Below are 25,270 nucleotides of genomic sequence, written 5' to 3'. Positions count from 1 at the left end.
ATGTCTTTGTGTGTGATTTCCTATGTGTGTGTGTGTGTGTGTGTGTGTGTGTGTGTGTGTGTGTGTGTGTGTGTGTGTGTGTGTGTGTGTGTGTGTGTGTGTGTGTGTGTGTGTGTGTTGTTTGAGAGACCATGGCTGAAATCAAAAGATCCTTCAATGTAACTTTGTTAGCTGTGCTCAAAGTATCAAAAAGGTGGACATACAGAAAGGACACAGCACCCTCATTCAGAGAAGGACATATGTCATCAGCTGGTGGAGGTGGAATGATAGTAGCAGATATAGTGCAATGGATAACTATAATTTATGCCACTAACCACTCTGAACAACAGCTTCTTATTCTCGTTTTGACCTTCCAAATCAACTCCAGAATAGTTTATATGTTAATTGTATTAACATATTTCATATAAATGTGTGTTATTAGCTATATGAGCAAAGAAAATCTAAGGATTTATGTCTTGAGTACAAATACATTTTCCTCAATAAATTGTTTATGCAGATTAAAGTTTTTCATCCATTTGCACACATTTGATAGAAGATATATCAAATATATATATATCTATATATATATATATTTATATATATATATAGATATATATATATATATATATATATATATATATATATATATATATATATATATATGTTATCTCAGGTGAACAGGAGTGTGAACTTGACATGAGATTTCAGTTTGTACAAGTTCTATCGACATAGTGAAAGAAAGAAGACATGAGAATTTTAGACTACTGTTGGTATTCTTGAATTGCCTAAATAGATGGACGCCAGGAGAGAGGAAGAGAGGGTCGTGACACTAACTGTCCAAACTCTATTGTTTCTTCCCAAACCAACAATATTCCTATCCAGCTATTTTGAACAGTCCATTCAGTCAAACCACAGGCTTGGGAAAAAGAAAGAAGAAAGTGATGGGGTGGCAGAAAAGAGACCTATGTGTGGACAAACCTAGAGTCTTGTCAATGGATGGCTCCTTCTCCATGACCAGTTGCATGAAAAACAAATACACAGAGAAAGCGCAATCAAATTTAAAATGTGTAATTTATTTTTTTCCGCACACAGAATAGTACATACAGAATATACCAGATATTAGTCAGATATAGCTGGGCCTAAGGGGAACACAAAACCTTCCAATTCAAATGTCACAGAATCATGACATGACTTGGTGACGTCATTTCAATATTAAAGCTCGTCAGGCTTTACAGGTGGCGAGTCCGTAGCCCAGGCAAGCCCATTCATTGGTCATCTCCATGAAGCCTGGTGATGAGTTGAGGTGGCTCCCTACAAACAAAACATTCAGTCACAAAACACAAATGAATGGAAATTAGATCATTCCGCATTCGTGCTTGGTACTCACTGGCACTATTAAAACAAATGTCTTTATATGTCTTTAACGTTTAGATTTTAAGAGAGCAAAGTATCAGCACACTAATTTATAACATGACAACTGATCATCCAAAAAGATGTCTGACTTTAACGTTATAAAGAAAAAGCATCATTGGGCGAGAATATTCATGTTTTGGGATCCAGAACTCACCTGACAGCAGGTTAAAGAGGTTGCAGTAGTTGAGTCCACCGTCAAGAAGACTGGTGAATCCAAGAGAAGTGGATGTTGCCTGGTGAGAGAACCAGAAAATAAGCATGAAAACATATAAATCTATGCGTAAGTTTTATGTTGGGCCCACAAAAGTGGAAACACACATTCTAAAAGAAGCCAAAGGCCTTTCTCATGTTATATTAAACATTAAAAGAAAAAGAAAATTCCGTCAAGTAACTTCCGTAACATTGGTTATTGGACAGAATAATGTGTCCCCCTCTTCAAAACACAAAGAAAGTAACATGAACAAGAATACAGACCAACTCAAGGAACAGTTTATCTCTGATTCTCTCATCATTCCCGATCACATCTTGTTCTAAAGCTATAACTACAACTTTACAAAAGCAACTCGCTGCTGCATCCCTTTATATAGTGGAAGCCACTGTTGAAAAGATGCGTGTCACGGGTACTTACAGTCACACGACAGCCATCGCTCAATATGGTGGGGCTCAATGCGATGGTGATGAACTCGCCCTCAGGGATGTCCAGGGACGAGTGGTTGGCTTTGATAAAGTCAGGGGTGACAAACACAACCTGCAACATAAAACAACACATCATTTACAGCGAATGTTACAAAGATATTATATTTGATTTCTGTTGATGTTCTGTTGTATTTGCATTAGCAGAAGAGGAGCTCTCACCATGTACTGAGGGCCCGAGGCTTGAATCTGTTTAACTAGTGAGATGCCGATATCAACGCAAGGTGTTCCAAAGAGCCTAGAAAAAGAGACGTGACAGTTTGCACACATTCATGTAAAATGTTTCAGTTTTCACTGATATTTTATATACACAAGAGACAGAAACGAGCAATATAACTCACCACATTGTTCTGCAGAAGGCATGGTAAGGGCTGGGAGCAGGGACGCGAACGGGGACGGCAGCCGGAGAGCCGAACAGTCCTGCAAAGAGAGCCGAAGCCAGCAGCAGAGTCCTCATGCTTGACATGGAGCAGGTTTCTTCTTCCGGTGGAGCAGTGGTGTTGGGGAGAGAAGGCCGTTAACTGACTGATTCTGCTGTAGGCTTTATTTATACAAAATATCAGGCTTGTTGTACGTCCCAGATAAGATCCTTGAAATTGATTTGGTCAAGGGTATGACTTGTGTGTCTTGTGGTGATTGTCTGACTGTCCTCGCTGGACCTTATGACCAGCCGGCTATTCTGTGTTAATTGGCTTGCAGCAGGGGAAGCATTCACTTCAGTCAGTCTTCTCATTACTCGTTCACACTGCGCTACCTCTCTCCTCTCGCTACCTTTGCTTCATTAGAAATTAAACTTTAGAGACATCTTTATTTTAGGATAAGGAAGCATTAAACGACGTTGGCCTGCAGGTTAATGTGACAACACAATACGTACTGAAGTACTTACGCTGGGTACAGTTTTACACTTAAAGTTCACATCGGAGTTTACATTTCACCAAACTTCTGTCAGAGATATAAAAGTACTCAATACGCCTCTGTACTGAGGTTCACAGCTGAGGTACGTTTCATTTAATGGTGGCTGTCCTCTTTTGCTATAAACTCATGAAATCTGGCTTTTTACACAGCTTCTGTTATCACTCTAGTCTTATTTATTTTTTTAAGTATAGGCTACCCTACAACTACCTAAACTACTAATCTTGGTACTACTTGCAATTGTGTTTACTATTACTGTAGTTGTAAGTACTATTACCACTATTGCCATAATTAGCACTATTATTGACACTGCTGCATTTTCCTGCTGCTGCTTTCACCACTTCTAATGACATCAGCTATCACATGACTACAACTACTAACCTCTGACATGGCTGCGATTTAACAATTTCTTGGCAAATGGCAGCCGTGGTTTCCTGCTATTGTTGCTTGTGGTCATGTGAGGCCTTTGCAAATTGGTAACAATAACTAAATGATGTAATCAAGAGCAATTGGATCTATTAAGACTGACCTCAGATCACTGACCATTTAATGAACTCCATTGCCTAAGTAGACTCCCCATCTTTCTTTGAATGGTCGGTTCTGATAATATGCATCTGTAACGTATGTCGCCACTCCTGTGAGTCTCGGGCGGCAGAAAAGGGCAACAAGCTTTGGATTTGCAGGTTGTTAATATCCTTTATTGATCTGCCTCTGCTCCTGGTAATCAGCTGGTTCGACTGCATCATCTCTGCTCCAACAGACTCTTCTTCCACGCCCAACTGTCTTTTAAAAGGAAGAGACATGCGCACACAAATTGCACACAGCTGAGGCTGATTATCCCTCATCCCGGCACCTGTTCCCTGAATCGCCCCTCCACTCTCGCTCTCTGCAGCTGAGCCTAAACCACACCCCCGCCACCACAACATCCGAGTCTCTGACTGTGCTTTGCATTTGACTGTATAATATGAAGGGCCGTTTAAGCCATAACTATTGAGACACTCTCACACTCACTACTGAGACACTCTCACACTCACTACTGAGACACTCTCACACTCACTACTGAGACACTCTCACACATACTAATGAAACGCTCTCACACTCACTACTGAAACACTTACACATACATACTTTGTAAACCTATGCACGCTCATATATAAAACACTATTGTTGAACACTTATACATTCATAACTGAATCTCTTGCATATGATTACAAAGATATAACAAGTTTAGATACATGTGCAAGTGTTTCACATATATATGTATACATGTTTCAAATGTGTATGTATACGTTTTTTAGTTATATGTATGTATGCTCTTACATGAGGATGTGCAAGCGTCTCACATGTATTTATGCAAGTCATTTCAGTAGTGGCCGTGAGAGTGTTAGTGAATGTACGAGCGTTTCAGTAGTATGTATGAATGACATCTCACTAGTATACGGAAGGTGCTTCCGTTAAACCAAAGGCGGAAGCAAAGAGTGCATATTTTGAACAGCGACAAAGCGCCAATCTTGGCCTGCTTGGCAGCGTGTAAGAGCGTGACATTTCAGGGTTATTTCAATAAATCATTTTTTTTGTGATTGAATATGAAGGTGTAACTTCTATATATTTTGATCAGTCTGCAGGCCTTATTCGTAATTGGCAATCGCAATGACATCGTTGATTTTTTCAATAGGGTGCTGCGCTGCGTTCAATGCCTACAGCAAGACCCAGGAGAAGAGAGTTGTTTTAGAGAGCTTGATGACCAAAAAAAACAACCGTCTCTCAATCAGGTCCTTCCCTAGAGCGAGCCATAGATAACATAGAATTTAGGGTAATGGTGACACCATTACCCTAAATTCTATTCCAGGTGTGGTCAAAGAAATTATTATATATATGTGAAACACTTGCACATGTATCTAAACTTTTTATATCTTTGTAATCATATGCAAGAGATTCAGTTATGAATGTATAAGGTTCAACAATAGTGTTTTATATATGAGCGTGCATAGGTTTATAGAGTATGTATGTATGTATGTGTAAGTGTTTCAGTAGTGAGTGTGAGAGTGTTTCATTAGTGAATGTACGAGTGTTTCATTAGTGAGTGTGAGAGTGTCTCAATAGTTAGCTCAATGATGAGCAAAAACAAAATAAAAGAATTAAACTGAATAAAAGCCAGCATACAGCAGCATGGTAGTGGAAAACACAATTACAGTATCTGACTATAAAACACAAATACAGTCGACCAGTAATACTGTAAAGCACAACAGTAAAGGTACTGCAAACAGGTAATTACACATTTACATACAATAAAAACAAAAAATGTGTGTATCAGATTATTTTTGGACATTAAGACTGTTCCTGCATTAGTACCATCTTCTGATCCTGACATGTACTTTTACAGGTGAGTATCACAGGGTTTTCAGTGACAATTAAATTAATTATTTTCGGCCGGCAATGTTTAAACATTCACTGATGCTGGAAAGTGGGCCGATGCAGAGGAGGCTCTGACAAGTCCTCCCTCTCTGCAGACTCAAGATGACACACTGGAACAGATTGTATTCAAAGAAATATAGCAGTCAGATGACAAACCTAGAAATAATGTTTCATTTATGTTTCATTTGTGTACAGGTCGGTCCAGGTCAAGGCTGTCTGTGTGGCTTTCCAGCTGCCGGTCCTGTGTTTGTTCCTCACCACGCTTTCTGCAGAACACTCCCTAATCTGCCTTTATCGCTGGTTTCTTTGTGTCTTTGTATTCAAGCTCAGAAAGAACGTAGCAATGCCAAACATTAGACACCATAAAAGCATCAGCTGAAATTGTTCCTGCTTTCTGTCATTCCAAGAATAATGCATTGCATACTGTGATAATTGCTCTCTTGCTTCAGGCTATTTGCGATGCCTTGTGCTGACGTCGGCACCAAACTGGTGCAACAGATTCAAGCATTCAGTCCAGTGAATGGCTGGGGAAAATATCACTATAGTTGTTTTATTGTGTCTCTTTTGTTTGAACACAAATGTATTTTACACCTTCATACATTTAAAGATGCTGAAACATTGTTGTGTTCTGTTTTGCCACTGATTGAAACAAATCAAACCTGTGTTTGTAAATACCATTGAATGAAACAAACCTTTAACAATCATAAAACATAAAATGAAGTCAGTTTTATTTATACAGCCCCAAATTACAGTTCACAAATGTACCTCAAATTGGTCTTTACAACATATGCCACCCTGTATTCTTTGACCTTAAAGTTAATTAATAATTAAAGTTAATTAATAATTAACTTTAAATTTAAATTCATGCAACACATTCTTTGGTTCAATTAGGTTTTAAATGTGCAGTTCAAAAATGATTTCAAAGATCATATATTAGCTTAAATATAAACACCTGAGTCTGCTTCTCTAGCATTCCTCTACAACCTGCTGACAGGTCAGTGTCCTTCTCTCTGTTCCCTGAATCGCCCCTCCACTCTCGCTCTCTGCAGCTGAGCCTAAACCACACCCCCGCCACCACAACATCCTAGTCTCTGACTGTGCTTTGCATTTGACTGTATAATATGAGGGGCCGTTTAGGCCATAACTATTGAGACACTCTCACACTCACTAATGAAACACTCGTACATTCACTATTGAAACGCTCTCACACATACTAATGAAACGCTCTCACACTCACTACTGAGACACTCTCACACATACTACTGAAACACTCTCACACTCACTACTGAGACACTCTCACACATACTAATGAAACGCTCTCACACTCACTACTGAGACACTCTCACACATACTACTGAAACACTCTCACACTCACTACTGAGACACTCTCACACATACTAATGAAACACTCTTACACTCACTACTGAAACACTTATACATGCATACATACTCTATAAACCTATGCACGCTCATATATAAAACACTATTGTTGAACACTTATACATTCATAACTGAATCTCTTGCATATGATTACAAAGATATAACTAGTTTAGAAACATGTGCAAGTATGTGTGAGAGTGTCTCAGTAGTGAGTGTGAGAGCGTTTCAATAGTGAATGTACGAGTGTTTCATTAGTGAGTGTGAGAGTGTTTCAATAGTTAGCTCAATGATGAGCAAAAATCAAAATAAAAGAATTAAACTGAATAAAAGCCAGCATACAGCAGCATGGTAGTGGAAAACACAATTACAGTATCTGACTATAAAACACAAATACAGTCGACCAGTAATACTGTAAAGCACAACAGTAAAGGTACTGCAAACAGGTAATTACTCATTTACATACAATCAGAGGTGTCAAAAGTATTCACATTCATTACTCAAGTAGAAGTATAGATACTTGGGTTTAAAAATACTTCTCTAAAAGTTGAAGTATCAACTCAAGCTTTTTACTTAAGTAAAAGTGTAAAATAACTGGTTTAAAAACTACTTAAAAGTAAAAGTAATCTAAGGGGATTTTTTTTTTTCACTAAGGACAAACTCTTAAGCCGCGTCTCAGGGGCCTATAGTGCACTACCCCACCTCCCCCAAAACAATAATTTTTATAAAAGGCCATAATGACTATAATGTTTTTAAATGTTATGTTGAAAAATGTGGGATGCACTAGGCTACCCGTTTCAGCTGCATATATGCCCATTTAAAATGATCACATTTTATTATAATGCAAATACATTAAAGTACCATATGTGTACTACTGAGCATTAACATGCGTTTCATGGAGCGGAAGACATGATAACTAGTTGCCTATAAGTATTGTAATAGTGCAAAATAGGCTGGGACTCTGACACAAACACTTAAAGCTGTGGTTCTCAAACTTTTTCTGTAAATAACATAGTTGTGTGACACATCTGTGCTTTTATAAATAACAGAATAAAGAAAATTGCAATCACTTTCAAGTAAATCAGATTGCCCCATCAGACAATGTTTTGTGAAAGTTCTATCTGTGCAAAAAAAATACTCATATTTAGTTACTACTAAATAGCTCATTGTGGAAAACAATAAGCTTTTAATTTGTTTTGCCAAACAAAACAGAATGAGTGCAGATATGTGAACCATCACGTTGTATCAGTATGAGTGGCTGCAGTGAGCTGCTTTCCTCGACACACATGTTATAAACGGGGTTGTAGATTTGATACGGCCTCTCTCAATTCATGCTCAATATTGAGCTTAGATCTGTTTTTTTTTATTTGAGAAACGCAACAGCAGGAAAAGACGAGCTCACGGAGCTCACGGCGTCGCGTCAAATCGCGCATGCGCAAGCGTAACCTGTTAACGGCGTACCGTAACCATTTACCCGAAAGTACAGGCATTTGTCCATGGATTTATTAATGACTTTGTTTTATATCCGTGTACTTTGTACTTTTGTAATATGTGAAGCCAGCAGCTCATTGTTGGTAGAAGACACGAACACTTTGGCTCGTTTCACCTGGAGCAGGAGAGCTGCTCCGGGTTCAGAGAGCTGCTCCGGTGCAAGGAGAACTCCGGTTGCTCCTCACAGGAGAGCTGCTGTTGCATCTTCACCTGGGAGCGTTTAAAACGCAGATATAGCGGTCTGCTTTTCACGCGACATATTTTTCGCAGCGCTCTGTCCGCTGCTGTGTGCTCAGTGCTCACCTGTGTGCGCGCGCACGTATCTGTGCACAACGGGGCGGAGAGGTTTTGTGTGTGTGTGTGTGTGTGTGTGTGTGTGTGTGTGTGTGTGTGTGTGCGTGCGTGTGTGTGCGTGTGTGTGTGTGTGTGTGTGTGTGTGTGTGTGTGTGTGTGTTTTTGAACGATGACAAGCCGGAGTGAAAACAAACCAAAATTAAATAGTAACGAGGCTATTTTTAAAATGTAGGGAGTAGAAAGTACAGATATTTGCGTGAAAATGTAAGCAGTAGAAGTAAAAAGTCGTCTGAAAAATAAATACTCCAGTAAAGTATAGATACCCAAAATTTCTACTTAAGTAAGGCAACGAAGTATTTGTAGTTCGTTACTTGACACCTCTGCATACAATAAATACAATACAAAAAATGTGTGTATCAGATTATTTTTGGACATTAAGACTGTTCCTGCATTAGTACCATCTTCTGATCCCGACATGTACTTTTACAGGTGAGTATCACAGGGTTTTCCGTGACAATTAAATTAATTATTTTCGGCCGGCAATGTTTAAACATTCACTGATGCTGGAAAGTGGGGCGATGCAGAGGAGGCTCTGACAAGTCCTCCCTCTCTGCAGACTCAAGATGACACACTGGAACAGATTGGATTCAAAGAAATGTAGCAGTCAGATGACAAACCTAAAAATAATGTTTCATTCTTTAAGTTGTGTACAGGTCGGTCCAGGTCAAGGCTGTCTGTGTGGCTTTCCATCTGCCGGTCCTGTGTTTGTTCCTCACCACGCTTTCTGCAGAACACTCCCTAATCTGCCTTTATCGCTGGCTTCTTTGTGTCTTTGTATTCAAGCTCAGAAAGAACCTAGCAATGCCAAATATCCGACACCATAAAAGCATCAGCTGAAATTGTTCCTGCTTTCTGTCATTCCAAGAATAATGCATTGCATACTGTGATAATTGCTCTCTTGCTTCAGGCTATTTGCGATGCCTTGTGCTGACGTCGGCACCAAACTGGTGCAACAGAGTCAAGCATTCAGTCCAGTGAATGGCTGGGAAAAATATCACTATAGTTGTTTTATTGTGTCTCTTTTGTTTGAACACAAATGTATTTTACACCTTCATACATTTAAAGATGCTGAAACATTGTTGTGTTCTGTTTTGCCACTGATTGAAACAAATCAAACCTGTGTTTGTAAATACCATTGAATGAAACAAACCTTTAACAATCAGAAAAACATAAAGTGAAGTCAGTTTTATTTATACAGCCCCAAATTACAGTTCACAAATGTACCTCAAATTGGTCTTTACAACATATGCCACTCTGTATCCTTTGACCTTAAAGTTAATTAATTAATTAATTAATTTAACTTTAAATTTAAACTCATGCAACACATTCTTTGGTTCAATTAGGTTTTAAATGTGCAGTTCAAAAATGATTTCAAAGATCATATATTAGCTTAAATATAAACACCTGAGTCTGCTTCTCTAGCATTCCTCTACAACCTGCTGACAGGTCAGTGTCCTTCTCTAATAGAGATTATGATCTTGTCATGCATACTGCTACTCTGGGTTATGAGTCCAACATTATAGCTTATAACTACTCAACTTTAGTCTTTACCTGTAGAACCAACCAACAAGCTTACAGTTACAACTATGACTTGGTTATGTCGCATTATTCTTTCGAAAATGTGCAAATGAGGGTCATGATTTGGGCCTAAAAAAAATTTGTTTTAGAAACTAATTTTATTTAGTTCAATGTCATGTATGTTATATGCAATTTGTGGTAACATTTTATTTGAAGTGCATAAAACAAAAATATAAAGTGATATATTTACTGTACAAGCTTCCATACATAATGTTTTAGGTGTGTTGACATTGTGTGTTCTCTTTTCATGCTGTCTCTGGAGATAAATATGTCCCCATCATTGTCATCATCATGCACATAATAAATGTGCTTAAAGTTTCCACCCCCATTTAAACTCTGTGAAATCCTTATATTCTGCATCATGGTCATTCACAAGTCAGATGACTTTTCTAAGTTGTCTGGACATACTCAAAGTGGAACAGAGCAGAATCAGGAGGCTTGACAGGCTGGAGAAGACGGCAGCGGATGTCTACATATATTACGCAACTCCACGGCAAAAGATAACATGTGACTTGTAACTTTCAATGATTTCATTATTCTCCCTGAACCACAAGCACAAAGTCTGCAATGGCTAAAACATGTATTGATATTTTAAACCTACCCAGTGTGGACATTATGAAAACAACAACTGGAAACATGAGCCTAAAAGACCACAAACAAAAGCATAACTAATAGAATAGAAAGCGTTACCAATGTTATCTTAAACAACACACAACCAGCAGATTCGGAGGGAGAAAAAAGCAATAGGAAGATCTTAATTACATTTATATTTTTACTCAAATAAACCAAAAGACGTGAGGTCTGTCTCACTGAACTCCATAAAGACATTTGTTTTAATAGTACCAGTGAGTACCAAGCACGAATGCGGAATGATCTAATTTCCATTCATTTGTGTTTTGCGACTGAATGTTTTGTTTGTAGGGAGCCACCTCAACTCATCACCAGGCTTCATGGAGATGACCAATGAATGGGCTTGCCTGGGCTACGGACTCGCCACCTGTAAAGCCTGACGAGCTTTAATATTGAAATGACGTCACCAAGTCATGTCATGATTCTGTGATATTTGAATTGTAAAGTTTTGTGTTCCCCTTAGGCCCAGCTATATCTGACTAATATCTGGTATATTCTGTATGTACTATTCTGTGTGCGAAAAAAAATAAATTACACATTTTAAATTTGATTGCGCTTTCTCTGTGTATTTGTTTTTCATGCAACTGGTCATGGAGAAGGAGCCATCCATTGACAAGACTCTAGGTTTGTCCACACATAGGTCTCTTTTCTGCCACCCCATCACTTTCTTCTTTCTTTTTCCCAAGCCTGTGGTTTGACTGAATGGACTGTTCAAAATAGCTGGAAAGGAATATTGTTGGTTTGGGAAGAAACAATAGAGTTTGGACAGTTAGTGTCACGACCCTCTCTTCCTCTCTCCTGGCATCCATCTATTTAGGCAATTCAAGAATACCAACAGTAGTCTAAAATTCTCATGTCTTCTTTCTTTCACTATGTCGATAGAACTTTTACAAACTGAAATCTCATGTCAAGTTCACACTCCTGTTCACCTGAGTAACATATATATATATATATATATATATATATATATATATATATATATATATATATATATATATATATATATATATATAAATATATATATATATAGTTATATATATATATATTTGATATATCTTCTATCAAATTTGTGCAAATGGAGGAAATGGAGGAAAAACTTTAATCTGCATAAACAATTTATTGAGGAAAATGTATTTGTACTCAAGACATAAATCCTTAGATTTTCTTTGCTCATATAGCTAAAAACACACATTTATATGAAATATGTTAATATAATTAACATATAAACTATTCTGGAGTTGATTTGGAAGGTCAAAACGAGAATAAGAAGCTGTTGTTCAGAGTGGTTAGTGGCATAAATTATAGTTATCCATTGCACTATATCTGCTACTATCATTCCACCTCCACCAGCTGATGACATATGTCCTTCTCTAAATGAGGGTGCTGTGTCCTTTCTGTATGTCCACCTTTTTGATACTTTGAGCACAGCTAACAAAGTTACATTGAAGGATCTTTTGATTTCAGCCATGGTCTCTCAAACAACACACACACACACACACACACACACACACACACACACACACACACACACACACATAGGAAATCACACACAAAGACATGAAAACAAAGCTTGTCTTGATTCATCATAGTTGTAGCAACAGTGACATCAGTGATACTCAGACACAGTTAAACCATTTACAAATATATATACTTACAAGGACAACAAAAATGTGCACTCTGTTCTGCATTTTACAACATTTCCACAGCTGGACATAAGATGGACTCTAATTGTCATATCTTGTAAACCAATGAGAGATCAAGAATAAACCACCGCCTTGTTAGAGTGTTTTTTGTGGCCTTGGGAGCTGTTGTTGTTGGGTCGATAGTTCCTGGCAGGGTCTCCAAGAGCAAATGTTTCCCAGCTGAGGGTACAGGCAAAGAGTGAATTGAGCTTGGTGGGAGTTGAAAGCAGAGGCCTAATGCGTTGATCCCCAGAAACCGGCTGATTTATCTGTATATTTAATTACTTTTTTAATGTGCTATCAGCTGGTACTGAACAACTCAGTGTGCAGGACTTGTTCCTTATTGTATGAAAGTATGTCAAGGATGTATCTGTAGTTTCCTTATTACACATGATGTCAAGTATTGATAAGTTGTGATTTAACTTCATGGTTTGTGCTGCTTGATTTGTATGTCAATGCCAATGGAAATGTGTCTTCCTTCATGTATAATACATTTTCTTTAGTTTTTCATTGCTTTTCACAGTGCAATAGATATTTATTGCATGAATTATTCCAAGCTTCTTGAATGTTTCATCTGATCAAACTGATGAAACGTGTTTCTCTCTGAGAGCACGATACGAGGAGAGACTCATTACGCACACGGCATTTTCTTTATCCACGGAATGAACGAAAACAAATTTCTCCCAAGCAGACAATCACTCTGGTCTTTATATGCAATATGTTGACTTCTCATACACTATACATTGGAGTATTTACTGCATGTATCTGGGATCCAGCTTTATCTTAAATAAGGTGCTGGAAGTATCACAAAAGCTCAAACTGGTAGAATAGATATCCGCACCCTTAAATCTATGCAGAGAACATTTTATTTTTAGCTTTCTCAGGTATAGAAACAAACAAATCACATCCCAATCACAGTATGCCGTGTCACTGTGCCCAACCCGGTGGTAGAGGCTCCGCCTCCTCTTCACTAGCTTTAAAGGGCTGAATGTACTGAGAGGTTTACAAGTAGATGTCACACTTACACACAAAAAACGAGGGGTGGAGTACAGTGTATATAGACAAAAAAACATATACAACCCCGGAGCACCCTATAATAATACATAATTTCATCATGTAATAAACAGGGCTTTGAGATATAATAAATACAGTACCGACTCGCCTCACTGGCCATCTTTCATTCACTCTCGCTGGAGCCATCAGACCCTCATGACAGACACACAAACTGATAAGACATCACACACACAACACTGAGCCAAAAGCATTTTTTGTAATTTGTTTGTTTGTTTGTAATCTGTGCAAAAAACACTGGCCACTGAAACAAGGCTGCTATACCTGTAATAACTAGAGATGCAGTGGTGATTACTTTTTAATGAGAAACAATATGTCTCGTTTTTTAAATTATTACACTGTTTTGTCTTTTTTCCCCGAACCTCTTGGATTCATTTTCCTTGTAAAAAAGTATGTAACAGTTGAAAAAGCTGTTTAAAATGCCTGGAGTGATGCTGTTTGGCTTATTAGTGTCTAAACTTGGAAGGAAAAAAAGGGAAGCAGGATGTTTGCTGTTCATTAACTCACACTATAGAATATAGTACAGTACCTAAGTAGTGTGGTAATTACTGTCTCACTCTCTTGCTGTCTAAAATTGATTTGCTCATGGTTTTGACTTGTGTGTCTTGTGATGGTCTAACTCAGTGGTCTTGTGCTGATTGTCTTTAAATACATGATAAAATGCTTCTCATTTTGAACTGTACATATACTTCTTCTTAATGCCTCTGAAATAATAGAACACTTGATAAGATCAGGATGTCAAGGAAATACAAAACAAACAATGTTAAGAAGTTAGCTTTCTTTCATAATGGGGCCCTTTCTTTAACAGTATGTGGTCGGCTCACTAATTTACAAAAACTAATATTTTCTCATTTAGTTCCAAGAATGTAGCCTTGTGAATCATTTTTAATTGGTTGTGCAGGGGTTTAGAGATCTGAGATCTTCTCCCAGTTCAATTAAGGTGACTGACATTGTGTGTCTTGCAAGACTATATATATATATATATATATATATATATATGAACAATAAGAATAACAATTATGTGTAAAAGAAGTGCTACTGACACCAGTGCAAAATAACATATAATTGCAATAAGAGAAGGTAAATAAAGTCAAAATTCTACTAAAGTAGAAAAAGTAAATGACAACAAAGATTAAATACAAGAGTACAAATATAAAGTGTGTAAGAAGTCATAACAGTGTCTAATAGAGACTAAAATAGAAAAGTAATACCGAGCATGATATTGCGAGCGATATTGTCAGTGATATTGAAAAGAAGTAAAAAAGGATATTGCATATAGTATAATGAAAATAATATTGCACAATGAAATTGAAATGTAATATTGCACGATGAGGTGTCTGATGATTTATCTGTTATTCCTGCAGAAGTGGGAGGAGTTTAGTTTGATGTGGTGCCCCTCGATGGTCTCAGTCTCTGGCTGAAGGTGCTCTGAGGTGACTTCAGTGTGGTGCGCAGTGGGTGAGAGGCGTTTTTGACATCTCCTCCACAGACTCCACAGAACCGGCTTTCCTGATGAGCTCATTGAGCTCCAGCACACTCTCATGCCGCTGATACAAAATCTGCATAATGCTTCTGCAGACGTCGAAAGATTTTTTGCTGGATGTCCTCAATTTCATATATCTTGGACATATCCCGCTTATTTGTACGATATTTTAAGTCTCTCATCTCGAGCAGACAAATCAGATGATCCTTGCTCTCGTTGTCCATCAGTTCCCTTATTTTTTTTTTTTATCTCAAGGAACACAACATTCATTCCCTCGCAGCCCAAGCCACTTTTTTTAATGATCACCCCGGTGGAAACACTTTGAAAAGTGTGCATTTTCTACCTTCCCCCTTGGATACTATTGTCTCAATTTCTCCAATCGTTTTTGTATTTTTTATTAAGGGGCTATGCTTCTCTCTTTTACAACAACTTCCTCACTTTCTCCATGAAGAGCCTCTGGGCACGTATGTTCTTATATAGAGAAATGGCAACCTGGCGGTATGCTGATTTGGAATAAAAGGCCCGGTCCTGTCAAGTTAGAATGATTCTTAGTCCAAATATGCACTGTGGGGACAATGATACATTTGCGTGTGTCCTTATTTTGTGCCCAAAGTAAGAACATTTCTACGCACATATTAGTGAATGAGGCCCTTACTCTTTATTGGTGGAGTCCTGGAGATGCTGCAGCTTGAGGACTCATTAGTTCTGCTCGCTCGGGGACTTTAAAGAGTAACAGATGGAAGTGAATGGGTCGTCTGACGCGGATCTGAGTGATGTGCTAGTAATGCACTGACAGGTATCAGGAGACCATGTGTCTTCGTGGCTGTTTAAAGTGTGATCTGCTCGACGGGGGTTAACCCGAACATGACTTGTCATCCAAACAAATCAAGTCTTTCACAAAAGGGTGCCCTCTAAGTACCATTAACCGTGACAGGTATTTTTTGGGTAACGTTAGTAAGCAGGAAAATTGCTCTGACATGGTCATCACCAATGTTCCCTCTAATTTTTTTCAGCACTGAGCAAATTTTTTTTTCTTTCTGAGCGCACATTTCAGCACTGTGAGCAATTCGCAACCACGCGATCTGCCGAAAATGACCACAAGCCTGTGTTAGCCATAGGGGATTCAAAGAGATGACAGCAAATGCATCAATATGTATACAAGGTTGATATTTATTCAATATCCTTTATAATGGCTGGACTTTGGGAACATTTTAATGATGGTGTTTTACCAGTCAGTTTAGTTGAACTTAAAGGATCTTTGTTGAACTTCAATAAGGGGAGGTTATGACTGGTTCACTAGTTATGACTGATAATTATATATATATATATATATATATATATATATATATATATATATATATATATATATATATATATATATATATACATATATATATATATATATATATATATAAATAAAAGTATCAAAGGTGTTTAGTCATTTCTCAGCAGGTACAACATTTAAGTGGAACTGCATTGAAAGAAAAATGCTAATGCAGTGCTTAACAATAATTATAGGCCTATTAAATTGACATGGTGTCATTTTTCCTAAAGGTAGCCTATATAAACAATTTAATAACTTCAGGGCTCTCAAGTTTTTAAGACAGGTAAGCGTGACATCTCTCTCTCCCCGGACGGAGGCGCGGCCGGGGGGATTGGCAGGGGATTCGGGGGAGACGTGCTTGATTCCTCTATGGTGAGGGCAGAGCTACAGAGAGCGCATGTCGAGAAAAAGGACGCTGATTGGCCAAGAAGACTCGACACGTCACATCAAAGATCTTATTATTAAGAAGACGGCTCACTCCTATCTCAGAAACACTGGCGCAAAAAATATTTTTAACCCCTGAAAAAAATCGTTTGTGCGGTCAGAAAAATGGGCGCGGTCTAAAAAATCTATTGCGCGGACACTTCGACTGGCCTGCGCGGCCGCGCACGCGCACAGCTTAGAGGGAACACTGGTCATCACCCCAAGCCGCTTTGTCCACCAGGGCGGGATCTAATTGTTAGAAAGAGAAGAGCAGCCCCTTAAAAAGGCTTCACAGTGAGAGCCTGAACACTTCAGAAGACCTCCAGCAGCTACAATGATGAGTTTCAGAGCTCTCCTCATTACCTCAGCTGTACTAGCAGCCGCCTCTGCTGAAGACCAGTCAACATGCAGCACAATATGGTAAAGTGTTGGAAAGATATATCATGTCGTTGTTTTTAATAAAGTGGTTGTAATATTTGCCTCCTTCCTCGCAGGCTCCTTAAGATGCCCTGCTCTGAACCTGCCAGTGCTCTGGTGAGCCAGGTTAAGGCGTGGAGCACAACGGAGGATCATGACAGCCAAGAGAGGTGCATGTATGAGGTAAGGAGGATTGTTCCATGACTGTCATTGAATACGACAAACAACTTAATTTCTCAAGTAAAACATATTAGAAATACTTATATTTAATGAAATAATTGCATAATTTGTTTAAGTTTGTTCTCATTTAGCTTAACATGTTTGTGTGTTTCTGTCCGTTAGATAATGAAGGAGTCCCCCACAGCTCTTGAAATCAGACGTACATCTCTCGACGCCAACACAACTACTGAAATGACCTTCACGTTTACTCCTCCGGGACTTGTCTTCTGCAAAATGATGGTAGGTTTGCTCTGGCAAAACCCACCATATGTGCGTCTTATGTTCAGGTGTTCCCTTTAATTAACGTCTCTTGACATTTCCGTCGTTTGTTCTCGCACAGGCCCAGTCCACAACAACGTCTCACAATGCCACCATGCCAAATGACTACTGCCTCCTCTACAATTTAATGAATGGTATGAGATGCGTTTTCTCTACGTTCATAAAGCAGTGTTTCAGAGACAAATCTGTGGTGATATTCTGGGTTGCCTAATGTGTGTTTGTGCACTTTTCTGTTTGTTTGTTTAAAAAAAAAGGAAGTGGACTGACCCATGAATACCTCTACAAAGAAATCTGCAATGACGACATGTGCCCCTCAAAGGAGTCTGCAATATGCAACAATGAAGAATAGGTACAACGCGCTGAGTTTCCCATTATGAAAGTATTAATATTAAGGATAAATCTGTAGCCAATGGAAATTTGTGTTCCTTCCTGTAAATGTGCGGAACAAAATTATAACTTTACTCAATCGTTCTTTGCTTTGTCCAGTGCAAATATAGTTAGATATATTTTGTGCAAGAATTAATCCAAGCTTCCTGAATAAATACTGAATGTTGCATCTTAACTGGCTTATTGTGGTGGATTTTCAGTTTGTTACTTTGTTGGAGGAGATTGATGTGATAAAAACGTGTTTATGCGTGAGAGCAGGATACGAGGAAACACTCATTACACTTGTTTTATTTACAACACATGAATGACTTCAAAACAAAGTTCTTCCGAGCAGACAATATACACTCTGTCTTTACGTACACGTTATGCAATATGTTAACTTCTCATACACTATGCCTTGGAGTATTTACTGCATGTATCTGTGTATAAGATCTTGACTGCAATGATTTGCAATGTGTTCCCCCGTCCCCTCACCTCTCTGCTGTATCGACTGCTGTGTAATCGGCCCATCTACATCCTTTAACGACACTCCAAATTAGCCTTAATGCTTAGCAGCGTGTGTCAAGGCTGACAAAAAAAAAAGCTTGAAAGAGTCTGGAGATAAACAGGGTCAATTCAGAGCACTGAGACTTCCCACTTACACGCCAGTGATAAACTAGTGATGTACATTTAAAAAAAGAGCATTTTATACATGTAACCTTTTCAAGTTTTAAAGGCGGGAAAACATTCACTCCAGATGAATTGTTTGCTGTTGAGGCAGTAACAGAAGGAGGAGGATTACTTGGTAGTGGTATGACTAGAAGAAAAAAAAACATTGCATTTAAAACCCACTTTATTGACAGCGTCTTGCCCTCAGTACAATGCAATGCGAGATTTGAGGTGCTGAGCACAGAAGATTAAATGCGGCAATAAATACAGTACCGACTCGCCTCACTGGCCGCCTTTAATTCACCATCAGACCTTCATCACAGACACACAAACTGATAAGACGTCACACACAACACTGAGCCAAAGTTTTTTTTGCTTCCACCTTAAATTACAGTGGCCGTGGATGGACTGATGTTCCTGCCTTTAAAACGTGACCATTTCCCTTCAATCAGTTTGACGATCATCGCCTGAAGCCTGGAAACAGGGAGGACCGGCTGGAAGCGAGTAATTTCACACGGTTAATAAAAGATGACAGTTTGGATCTGTCGATGCATCCGACAGAAACCCGCAGTGTTGATCACTCAATTAATTTGACCACAATGCAAGAGACGGAATAGTACAAGAGTGTACAAATGACCCATGAAATAATGACACCATAGTTTAACAACGGCATGCATTGCCCTAAGAATTTAAGTTTGTATCCCTTAAGAATGATGACAAGATGAAAACCATATCTCATCAAGTTTCAACCCATCGATCATGGTCCAAAGCATTTAGCATTCTTTAGATAACTCAAACGTTATAGACATTGTATTTAATTCCTTCTGCGATATGGCATTAAAAGGCCTTGATATCTTGATATTAATGGAAGATTATGTAAGATTTCCTGTACAGTTGATGTTGATGACCATTTCAAGTAAAATAATAATAAATCAAAGAGCACATATATACAGTATACATGTATATATGTATTACATCTAGCCGAGGCCTCCTCACTCCATCCTGGCTCCTCACTGCATCCTGGCTCTTCACGGCAGCCTGACTTCGCTGGACTTGCAGAACCTTGGCGCACGCCTGGCTCTCCCTTATCCTCTGTCACAGAATATGATGTAAGTGTCAACGGTGAATGGGACTTTTATTTTAACGGCCACAGAGATCGGGAAGCAAAGGAAGTTTGGAACGTACACAAACCAGGCATCGTTCACATAGCAACTGTCAACTGTCAAATAGCAAACTGTGAAGACCCATTCCCTCAGGTACTGGGGGAGCTTCTCAAGATTAAGTTTTCAAATAGTCGTATAAACCACAAATGAGTTCTAATTCTTGTATTATTTTATATAATTTTTTTCAGAATTTCCTTGTGAAGAAAATGTATATTTGAAAAAAAAACTTTTATAACATATTTTGATCATAACTATGAACATCAGGCATTGATCTAATTAAGAATGGCAGAAAAATGCTTTTCGAGCAGTTTCCGACATGTTCAAAATGTGTGCTTCAGACCCTTACCAAGGTCTCACATACTAATAACACCCCTTGTTAGAAAGAACAGAGCCTAAAGAACCCGGATATGCACAGAAAAACAAAGTGTCGGGGTCATTTGAAGGCTTTTCATGGGAAAAACTGTGTTAATCGGTTCAAAAATTAAAAACGTCAAAGTTCTATAAGAAAACTACATTTCCCAGAAGCCAGCCCGGGTGCATTCTCTTTAGTAGACTGCGCATGTGCCGTCTGAGGTGGATCAAAGATCGTCCATTTGACAGGGGAAATGCTGGACCCAGAAATGTAAAATAAAAAAAATCTCCGACGGTTGACGGAATTTAAAGTTACTTATAGGTGGCTGGTAAGGATCTAGATGGCGCCGTTCGACTCCTACATGCCCGCACGGTCACGGAGATGTGTTTATTATTAAAATCCGTTGTTTTAAAGGATAGTTACGAGCGATTTTGTGAAACGTTACTTGCGTTGCGGAAAGTTGGAAAAAAAAAAATATATATATATATATATATATATATATATATATATATATATATATATATATATATATATATATATATATATTGCCACGCGAGGCCCCCTGTCCCTGCGAGGCCCCCCCGCGGTGCGGCAGCTGCGGAGGTAATCTCTACGGGCCTGCTCCAGCAGGAAAGATAATTAAAACATTTGCATAAATGATTATAAGCCCCTATATTGTTCAACTATAGTGTGTGTTTTTAGTGGAAAAGGAAAGCAGGATTAGCTAAAGAAAATGGTGACAAAATAATCACAATTGACACTCAAAATCACTTTAAATTACTTCAAATAAACCAGGAAAAAATCCATAAACCAAATTTACATTTTTATAAAATAACCTAAATTTTACCCTAACCTGTGTGTAATAACTAAGGTGTTAGTTGCATACATGTTTGTCTTAACTTTGGTCTAACTTTTTGTATGATAAGCCATTGGAAATGCAATGTCCAATTAGCACGCTGATGATATGTTTCTCACATAGTCTCTCACACCATTTTCTGTGAAGTTAATGAAACTGCACCAGGAACTTCAATCTCAGAAATGTTGGCAACAACAATATTATGAAGGTCAAAGTCCAACATTTAGTCAAACAGTAACGTTTCCTGTCTGCATCAATAAATGGTTAACATGCTTTAAACTTAAATTACTAACTATGTGTTATTGATTATGTTAATTTCCCTGTGTGGAGGCAGCTTTGTACACAGAGTTGTGATTTGATTCCAATTTTGCAATCTAGTTTCCAAACCCAGTTCTGTAATTACACCTCATCAGGTCTCAATAGGTCAGCTCATGTTCATATCATTATAACGTATGCGTCTAACAAACAAGTTGATGATTAAAAAACTGAAATAATGTAATTAATTCCAAACAGAATGATGACTTCCAGTGTTATTGAAAAAACACCACCAAAAAAATTGTCATCGCAAATGTAGCCTTTATTGTGTAAATCCATTCTCTTTGTCTGCATAGCGGGAAATACATTTCTAACAATGGCACCAACACACATTTGGGGTTATCACAATTATTTGCAGGCAGAAAGTCCAACTCCAAGGCAGAGCCACTCGTTAGTGAACTCCACGAAGCCCGGAGCTTTGGTGAGTCCACTTCCTGTCCAGGAAACAGACAATGAGCGACCATCAGAGGAGGGAATGACGAGTTACATTGACTCCGTTACATGGACTCAAGTAACCTTTTGGAGTAGACTACATTGTACTTTTCAGTGCAGTTTTAATGCAGAATACTTTTTACTCGTGAGTAGATGTTCAGAGAAAAACACAGTCAAAGAAAATGCATCACAAATAAATTCAGGTATACTTCTCTAACTTCACCTGAGGAAGATCCTCTGTAGTTCCAGTCATATGCACATTGTGTGCCTGTGATTTTTTCTTTTCTTTTTTGATTATTTCTGAAGTCATTTGCTACTCAAATGTTACTGAAATATGTTTGTACTCTCGCTCAAGTAGTTATTTTGATGGCCGCTTTAGAAAAGTAGCACTACTTTTACTTGAGAACAATCTACAGACAGAGATGGTTCTCAATTTACAAGTAGGATTCCTGACATTTTTACTCAAATTAAGGTTTAAGAGTTTTGAAATAAAGTCAACAATATTATCACTTTTCACTCATCAGTGTGTGAAAACCACCCACCTTGTATTACGTTGTGGAGGTTGCAGTAGTTGGTGCCGTTGTCAAACAGGCTGAACCAGAATGCAGATATGGATGAACCCTGAACAGCAACCAAAAAATAAAAAAAGTTTCCAATGGAGTTTACGCAAAAGAGCCATCGATAAATAACCCTTTATTTGTATTTATTCTAAAATGAATATACTTTTGACTGATGGTAATTTATTATTATGTAGATTTATTATAAATTGCTCACCTCTACATGGCAGCCCAGGCTCATCGCTGTGGCCATCATGGTGAAGTTAACACTCTCGATCTGGCCGATTGCAGAGGTGTGGTTGGCCTGGATTTGAGCAGCAGTCACTGGGCCGAGCTGGATTACAACCACAAAAAAGAGCAATTTTGCAAATCCATAATAACTACAGACATAATCACCAAATACAATCCATGCTAAACTACATTTCTCTTCATGTTTCTCACCTTGTATGAGCCCATCGCTTTCACCTGAGTCACGATGGCCATGTTAACTTGAGTACACGGCACTCCGAACAACCTGGGAACAGAAGGAATCAAATGCCTAGATGCCTCTCTGATATTTATTTGTATTCAAATATACGTATTTGACACGTTCACACTGCAATCAACCATCAGCAAACCAATCTAACTCCCGCTTGATCACAAATAGAGGAAGTCTTACCAGACAATCTTGCAGAAGGCGTGTGTTGCGTCAGTTGGTACGCCATTTGTGACGACGCACAGTCCTAAAATGAGAGCGCAGGCTGCAACCAAAGTCCTCGCAGCCATGATTTCGGTTTGTTTCGTCCTCCAGAGTTCTACTAGGAGAGTGTGGACGTCTCTGCAGGAAGGGGTTTTTATAGAAGCGTAAAAGAGAACAACTTGGAGACCACTGGCTTGTCATGTGGACCCGTGGAAAAGGGATTTGCATGACACTCCACATGGATTGCATGACATCTTTCACACCAGCAAGTTTGGGTTCAACAGCCTGAATTCAGGCGGGGAATGTTAGGGCATTTTACGTTTTAAGGTTGCAACTATATAAGTATTAATATATTAATAAGTATCGATAAAATGTCAGAAAAAGAAAGCCCATCACATTTATCCTACAGAAAACAAAATGCTGCGTTCAGATTGCGCAATCCAAAACCCAAAGATAGTCAGTTTATTAGCAAGGAAAAATAAACCTGCCATTATTATTTTTTGAGATGCTGAACCAGATTAATCCGCTTCAACCAATTATCACAATTGGTTCAGATAAAACATTTGACTATTGACTAATCGATTAATTGACTAAATATGTCAGCTCTAATCTGTTTTGATACTTTATTCTCATGATAAAATTATTCTCATCCTTTTCCCACATTTGAAGATATCTTAGTAATATCTTAGTAATAGTAATAATATACAAGATCCTTACATCTGTGTGGATCACATCTCTTGAAGCGATAATTCAATCAAAAGGTAGTTCCTTCAACCAGCTCTGTCTTCAGCAGCTATAGACATTTTATCAATTATTTTAATGTTTTAAATGATACGTTCATGTTAACTGAAACGTCTGTACCTTGCATATTTTTATTTTGCTGTTGTAAGCATAAGGTTACATTTTGGCCTGTACATCTTTAACTGTAAGTCTGGGAAACAAAACAAAAATAATCTTAGATTCGTCAGGTCCATAAGAATCTATAAACCCTATTGTGTATAGCGATTCATTTCCATTTTGAATTGTGTCCAAAGCAGTTTTGTATTGCTTCTACTACAAATTTTGAGAGATCATCACCAAATTTGGTCAGAAAATCGTTTTATTTCAGATTGTTTTATGTCTCACACAGTTTGGCTGTAGCTGGCCCTCACAGTGTGCTCGGATGCTCTGGTCAAGGCTTATGTAATAAAATATTCATTTCCCAAACACCTTTTTGCCATTTGGCTACAAAATCCAATTACGTTCCCATAAAAGTTAACGGCTCTCTCAGTTTCATTTCTAAGGAAAACCTATTTTCCCGCGGTAATACCAATGAAGTTTTAAACAGTTTGAAGCTGGTTAACGACACACAAGACCTTACAAAACTACTTTTAGGTTTAGTGAACAATTTATCGCTTTAATTGACTATGGAATTGAAACTAAACTAAAATGCAACAAAAGTACTGAACATGCAGCAGTCTTCGAGAAATGTCTTGAACGATTCCTTTCAATAACTAACAGTGCAAAGCTGCTTAGCTGTGGTCCAAGAAGAGCCATACGAGTTGAATCCAATTCTATATAGAATATAATTTGATTCTATATAGAATTTAATTTAATTCTATATAGAATTGACTCCAACTATAGTAAATATAGCATCATGTAGAGTTAAATATGAACACTAAATAGAGTAAAAAATACTGAATTATTAACTCCATTTAGACTGGGACCAAATGTTATATATTTTTTCAAATTGAGTAAGATTTACTTTGACAAATCTACTATTGTGGAATTGAGAAAGTATTAAAACTTGAGTGCAGGGTCTTTTTATTTTCATTTTGTAAAGTCATCAACATATAATAGGTTATGTCTGAAAAACTCTGTCAAGGTCTGGAAAGACTTTCCAAGAGAAAGTGGAAACAGGTTCTGGAGAGCCAGAAAGCCATCCGAGCCCACACACACACACACACACACACACACACACACACACACACACACACACACACACACACACACACACACACACACATAAAACCGCCTGCAGAGATTGTTTATGTGAGGTCGAGGGGTCGGTAAACTGCATGTGGGTGGTGCGGCGCTCTAATGAATGCCTGCCCTTAAAGACACGCATCTCTACCGAGAAGGACTCATCAAACCAACGAAGA

General features: G+C 38.2%; 3 protein-coding genes across 3 annotated transcripts; 1 reads left to right on the top strand and 2 right to left on the bottom strand.

Annotated features, from left to right (window-relative positions):
• Positions 1 to 1,042: 1,042 nt before the first annotated feature.
• On the bottom strand, positions 1,043 to 2,550 carry LOC306739076 (uncharacterized protein). Its single transcript, XM_079221026.1, has 5 exons — positions 2,427 to 2,550; positions 2,248 to 2,323; positions 2,021 to 2,140; positions 1,547 to 1,625; positions 1,043 to 1,290 (listed from the first exon to the last, which is right to left on the bottom strand). Exons 1-5 carry the CDS (start codon positions 2,540 to 2,542, stop codon positions 1,202 to 1,204), a joined length of 480 nt encoding a protein of 159 aa, XP_079077152.1. The 5' UTR covers positions 2,543 to 2,550; the 3' UTR covers positions 1,043 to 1,201.
• Positions 2,551 to 17,166: 14,616 nt separating this feature from the next.
• Positions 17,167 to 18,296, top strand: LOC306739107 (uncharacterized protein). The gene is made up of 5 exons (XM_079221062.1): positions 17,167 to 17,245; positions 17,320 to 17,425; positions 17,585 to 17,701; positions 17,802 to 17,874; positions 17,995 to 18,296. The coding sequence occupies exons 2-5, from the start codon at positions 17,330 to 17,332 to the stop codon at positions 18,087 to 18,089; spliced, it is 381 nt and encodes a 126-aa protein (XP_079077188.1). The 5' UTR covers positions 17,167 to 17,245; positions 17,320 to 17,329; the 3' UTR covers positions 18,090 to 18,296.
• A 3,419-nt stretch (positions 18,297 to 21,715) lies between these two features.
• On the bottom strand, positions 21,716 to 23,242 carry LOC306739088 (uncharacterized protein). The gene is made up of 5 exons (XM_079221039.1): positions 23,109 to 23,242; positions 22,892 to 22,964; positions 22,668 to 22,784; positions 22,436 to 22,514; positions 21,716 to 21,895 (listed from the first exon to the last, which is right to left on the bottom strand). The coding sequence occupies exons 1-5, from the start codon at positions 23,213 to 23,215 to the stop codon at positions 21,810 to 21,812; spliced, it is 462 nt and encodes a 153-aa protein (XP_079077165.1). The 5' UTR covers positions 23,216 to 23,242; the 3' UTR covers positions 21,716 to 21,809.
• Between the last annotated feature and the right edge of the window lie 2,028 nt (positions 23,243 to 25,270).

Source organism: Taurulus bubalis, assembly GCF_910589615.1.
Source record: "Taurulus bubalis genome assembly, chromosome: 1".
In the NCBI taxonomy this organism is placed as follows: Eukaryota; Metazoa; Chordata; class Actinopteri; order Perciformes; family Cottidae; genus Taurulus; species Taurulus bubalis.
This window is presented reverse-complemented; position numbering and strand designations above follow the sequence as displayed.